Source organism: Penaeus chinensis, chromosome 27 (assembly GCF_019202785.1).
Source record: "Penaeus chinensis breed Huanghai No. 1 chromosome 27, ASM1920278v2, whole genome shotgun sequence".
In the NCBI taxonomy this organism is placed as follows: Eukaryota; Metazoa; Arthropoda; class Malacostraca; order Decapoda; family Penaeidae; genus Penaeus; species Penaeus chinensis.
The window spans coordinates 9645287-9650286 of record NC_061845.1 but is presented as its reverse complement, the minus strand read 5'-3'; the positions used below and the strand labels follow the sequence as shown (position 1 = coordinate 9650286).

The window sequence follows — 5000 nt, the reverse complement described above, 5'->3', positions numbered from 1 at the left end:
ATTACTATTATAATTGTTAGTAACATCACCATAAGAAGAAAATTAAGAGGAATAAAAATGATATTCAAAATATACAATATACCGATAATCTGTAATAAAATCCTTGAAAAAGTTAGACTGGGTAAAGAGGTAAAATAGGCCTACAAATTCCCTCCTTGGTGAGAAAGCGCTTGCAGGAAATGTAACTTATGGTATGTTTACCAGCGTCAACAGGTTAATAAGAAGCCCTTACACCTGAAATTCTGTAATTTGGTGAAAACGAAAAAGGCAAACGTTTAAAACACCAGTGGAAGCCCAAATCCATTTATATAAAAGTGCATGACAGGTGACGCATGCATGAAATGATGACAGAATGACGTGTGACAACTGGCATGACAAGAGACGTGACAACTGGCATGACAAGAGACATGACAACTGGCACGATAAGAGACGTGACAGGCGACACAAAATCTTTCAGGTCCTCCACGCCTTCTGCTGCGGCAAAGGCCAAGAAACCTCCACTATGTTTGAGGTTCATAAACATGTCTTTACTTTTTCTTTTTCTTCTTTCCTTGTCAAATATTATAAATAACAAAGAATAGGGATGTAACAAAAAAGTTCGAAATTCAAATGTCAGTTTATTCTTTTCCTATAAATAAAGGGGGAAAAAAAAATCCCTGAAGCTTATCCGGGATTGGCTAAAGCAGAGTGCATATCGAGAACACGTATTGATATTTTCTACATATAATAAAAGTGCGAAGTTTTTTAAACAGAAAATTTGCACTAAACTTTCACCTCAGAATAAAATAGAGTGAATGTAAGTAAATAATAATATGTAGTTTTGCGAAAGTGACGAGAAGGAGTAATTACAAGAATACGATTAAGAGTCAGAAAGATGACGAACGATACAAAATAGAGGAGAAAAAGACGAAAAAGAATCGAATAAAACGTACGTGTTTCCCGCCATCTTTGGGTGTCAACACTTGGCTTTCTGTGGTTATTTTGACCGAGTCTTAGTCCCTCTTTAGCTCCATTCTTCTTTGGTGTATTAATTACGGTTGTATTACTTGTATTTTTACAATAGTCTGTTGGTGTAATTCTTTGGAAATTTAATTATCTGAATAAAGAATTTTTTTGTCATGCGTCAATTCATCTCAAAAAAATATTTTCGGCAGAATTTTTCCGAACCAAACACTCCAAACAACCCCTCAAATTACCAAAATACAGATAAAACAAACCGAAAAAATAACCCAAACTTATTTTAAACTTAATCAAGCTTTCTTCCAGATCTACCAAAATCCGACGGAAATTCTCGACGTAAACACACCGGCCAAAACACAAGTCATTGAGTCAAGGTTCGATTCCCTCCTGTCTTTGAGCTGAATTTCCTCTCCTCTTACGGTAAATGGGGACATCCTTTGGCCCTCTGCTGATTGCTGGGGTTGTGGTGGTTCGCGGGAAGATAGAACCAGAGGGATTAGTTATTTGGTTTGTGTTTAATATGGGAGTGAAGTAGGTAGATGATTTTTTTTTACAGGGAGAGGTTCAAGCTTTGGTAGTTTGTTTTGCGGTTTCTGTTAATTTGTGGGGATTTTGTTGTGTTCTGGGAGAGGAGAGGTTAAATGTGTTACTTCATATTCAATTCATATTGTCGGTGTCTAGGAACGGTTAACTATTTATAGGGAAACGATAAGGAAGTTGAAAAAAGTTACGTCAAAGTGTCATGTCATGTAATTTTGAAAACTCATTGCTGATGCATATTTTGCGTTTTGCTTGTGTTTTCTCGCTCTGATTTGTCACGGAAGGTTAATTTGCTCTTGTGTAATACGTTGTGGTTTTTCTGTCATTATAATTTGAGGAAATTGTGGAAATTCTTTGTTTCTTGTCGTATAAGTAACAAGGTAAACCATACATTCTAAAACACTTGATATGTCATTTTTGGTATAAATCAAGAAGAAAGTAAGTGTTTGATAATTTGAAATATTTATTTTATGTACTGTGTATCAATTAGATAATTTAAATATCCATATCATATTTCTGAAGAGGTGCCAATATCGTGGGTTTAAAGCCATGTGATATGATGCAAATGCATCATATCACTGTTATTGAAATATTTTGTGCTAGAAGTAGGTCTTGCAGACTTGTAAACTGTCTATTTGTTGTTGTATAAGGAGTGAGTACAAAATCTTATGCTAAGTATCTATGATGGATGTTTGTTAACTCTTACTCTTGAAGGTGTGAAATCTAGAGTGATCATTGAAGACCACCGTAACAAGTATATAAGTGGTTTGTTATATTAGTTATCATTTTTTAAAATATTTGATCAATATGTAACAGATGGAAAGTGTATTACTATGTTTTAATCGATTGACTTGATGTGTGTAGTTACTGTGTATGTAGATTGAACAGAAATTTAGTTTTTACCATTCCTTGTGAGCCAGATTTTGTTAAAATATTGGGATAAGATTGATGAAATATGAGGAAAGTAAAGTGTACTCTTTTTATTTCCATTTTTTAAAATCTTTGTCTTTCAGCTGCAATGACACATCATGTTTAGAACATCAAAGTGTCTATTGACTAACTTTACAGAAGTTCTGGTCACGTGTGCATAGTGCAGAATTCTCACTCTTACCAGGTTGGTGCACACGATCAACATGCTCGAGGGCCCAATGCTGAATCCCTCCAGCACTCTCTCCTGCCTTGAACTCATGGAGGATTCTTTGTTTTCCTTGGCTGGGGATGGGAGTGGTAGCCCCCGAGGAGGGTGGTTGTGGGGTGCTCAGCCCCCTTTACTAGACAATATAGTGACTGATTCAGTAGTGTTATTACAGCAGAGTTTGAGAATTCCTCACTGCGCACACATGAGTGGAATTCCTGGAAAAATAGTCAATAGACGTAGCATTATGATACCGTCAACATAGCCACAGCCTTAGTGCTTTTGAAAACAAGATTTTACTCTACTGTATTCTTTCAAAATGCATTTAATACTTGCTATGGTCTTTGATAGATGGCTTGCAATTTGAAGTCCAACCATATAGTGGTGCAGTGTCATCAGTCACCTTTATTCTCCCAGTGCATTTTTCAGCCGAGGCCAAAAACCTCAGCTGATTGATTAGATGCCAATATAGATTGTTGAAATTTTCGCATCTTTGACAGATTTATTAAGTTAAGATGACAAGACGTAATGTTATAAGTCATCTCCAAGTGATATTTTGTGGATTTATTTAAGATGTTTGTAGAAATACAGTAACTTGTTTTTCCTGTTTTCCTGTTATTACTTTGATAAGGATGGACACCTTGTAACTATATTTGAAAGGTGGTGTCTTCTGAAGTCTGATTACAGGGGAAAGGGGGAAGTATGTTGGGAAAAAAATGAAAAATCTTGCGCAGTATCTTTGTGTAACAGAGTTTAAGTATCTGGATTTATACTGATTTTTTTTTTTTTTTTCTTTTTCACTATTCTTGAAGTCTTAGCTAATGATAATGCTTCTTTTCAGATGTTTTTAACACGTAGTGAATATGACCGTGGTGTCAACACTTTTTCTCCAGAGGGACGTTTGTTCCAGGTAATTACTATCTTAGTACTGTATTACTTAAAATTTTAGCAGAAATTTGTGTTCTTTCAGATGAATATCATTAGAATCTTACTTAGATCAATATCATTATTAATTGTAGCAAACGCTTTAGAATAGTTTATCTTGTTTTTAGATGAAATTGACTTTCTGGAATCTACAGCAAAACTTTTTTCTTCTTTAAAGATTGATTGATTCTTTCATTATTTAGCACATGCATATGCAGCTGACCCTCATTGTCTAGTTTACTCTGTATTCATTTACTAGTTAGATTTTCCAGGCACTTAATCTTTTGTTGTATCTTCCCACAGGTGGAATATGCCATTGAGGCCATCAAGTTGGGTTCAACCGCTATTGGAATCCAGACAAGCGAAGGTGTTGTTTTAGCAGTGGAAAAGAGGATCACATCACCCCTTATGATTCCCAGCACCATTGAAAAGATTGTGGAAATCGATAAACACATTGGTAAGATAAGGTTGTTTTAGGATTCTTTTTTTCGAAACAAAATAGGAAAGTTTTCGTAAATTGTGTGTTGCGGATAATGAGTAATATTTTGACTCTACATTACATTTTACAGGCTGTGCAGTTTCTGGTCTGGTGGCAGATTCTCGTACCTTAGTGGACCATGCTCGTGTGGAGTGTGCTAACCACTGGTTTGTTTATAACGAAGACATGAAGGTGGAATCAGTTGCTCAAGCTGTGTCGAACCTTGCCATTCGCTTTGGTGATTCTGATGATGATGGTCCAGCAATGGTAATTATTCTGAATTTTGGCATCTATGATATTTTTATTATTTGAGTCTTCTTTTTGGTGGTAAGTAGCAAGTAGCATTCATACCCCATTCCAAAAATTCCTTTTATATTTCTACAGAGTCGTCCATTTGGTGTGGCTATGTTATTTGCTGGTATTGATAAGACTGGCTCACATCTGTACCACATGGACCCCTCTGGCACCTTCCTAGAGTTCGGTGCGAAGGCCATTGGCTCTGGCTCTGAGGGTGCACAACAGTCCCTCCAAGAATCCTACCACAAGGTAACTGCTCTTTTTTGCTGCTGAGATGTTGATCATTTTCAAAAATTACTCCTTTAGTAACTCAGATTTGAATGTATTGTTTATTTTATATAATTGAAATGGATTTTGTAGAGTTTTATCCCAAAGCATTGCAAAGCACATTAGATTTATATTATCTCAGAGGAGTTTACTTTATAATTACCAAGGGAAAATTCCAATACCATAGGAGCATCTGAAAATTTGTTATTGTTTTCTAACCTTAATTTTTTGTTTTTCCTCTCTCCCATCTTTCTAGTCAATGACTCTACAGGAGGCCTTAAAGGTTGCCCTGACAGTGTTGAAGCAGGTCATGGAGGAGAAGGTCAGCGGCACAAACGTGGAGGTCGCAGCCGTCACTCCAGAGAAGGGATTCCACCGTTACCCCCAAAACGAAGTGGA

The 5000-nt window shown here is 36.2% G+C and overlaps 2 protein-coding genes across 3 annotated transcripts in view; one reads left to right on the top strand and one right to left on the bottom strand.

The window, feature by feature from the left end:
* Positions 1-973, bottom strand: part of LOC125039656 (ATP-dependent DNA helicase DDX11-like) — a 12823-nt gene extending 11850 nt beyond the window's left edge. Inside the window, exon 1 of the mRNA XM_047633829.1 lies at positions 933-973. Within this exon, the coding sequence (XP_047489785.1) occupies positions 933-946 (14 nt within the window). The 5' untranslated portion in view covers positions 947-973. The remainder of the gene's footprint in view (positions 1-932) is intronic.
* A 300-nt stretch (positions 974-1273) lies between these two features.
* LOC125039730 (proteasome subunit alpha type-5-like) overlaps positions 1274-5000 on the top strand; it is a 4253-nt gene continuing 526 nt past the window's right edge. Inside the window, exons 1-6 of one of the 2 annotated variants that reach the window (XM_047633964.1) lie at positions 1274-1334; positions 3477-3545; positions 3863-4016; positions 4129-4304; positions 4422-4583; positions 4858-5000. The exon at positions 4858-5000 is cut by the window's right edge and continues 526 nt beyond it. In XM_047633964.1, the coding sequence (XP_047489920.1) occupies positions 3477-3545; positions 3863-4016; positions 4129-4304; positions 4422-4583; positions 4858-5000 (704 nt within the window). In that variant the 5' untranslated portion in view covers positions 1274-1334. Of the gene's footprint in view, positions 1381-3476; positions 3546-3862; positions 4017-4128; positions 4305-4421; positions 4584-4857 lie in introns of both variants that reach the window. The other variant, XM_047633963.1, reaches the window with a different exon arrangement.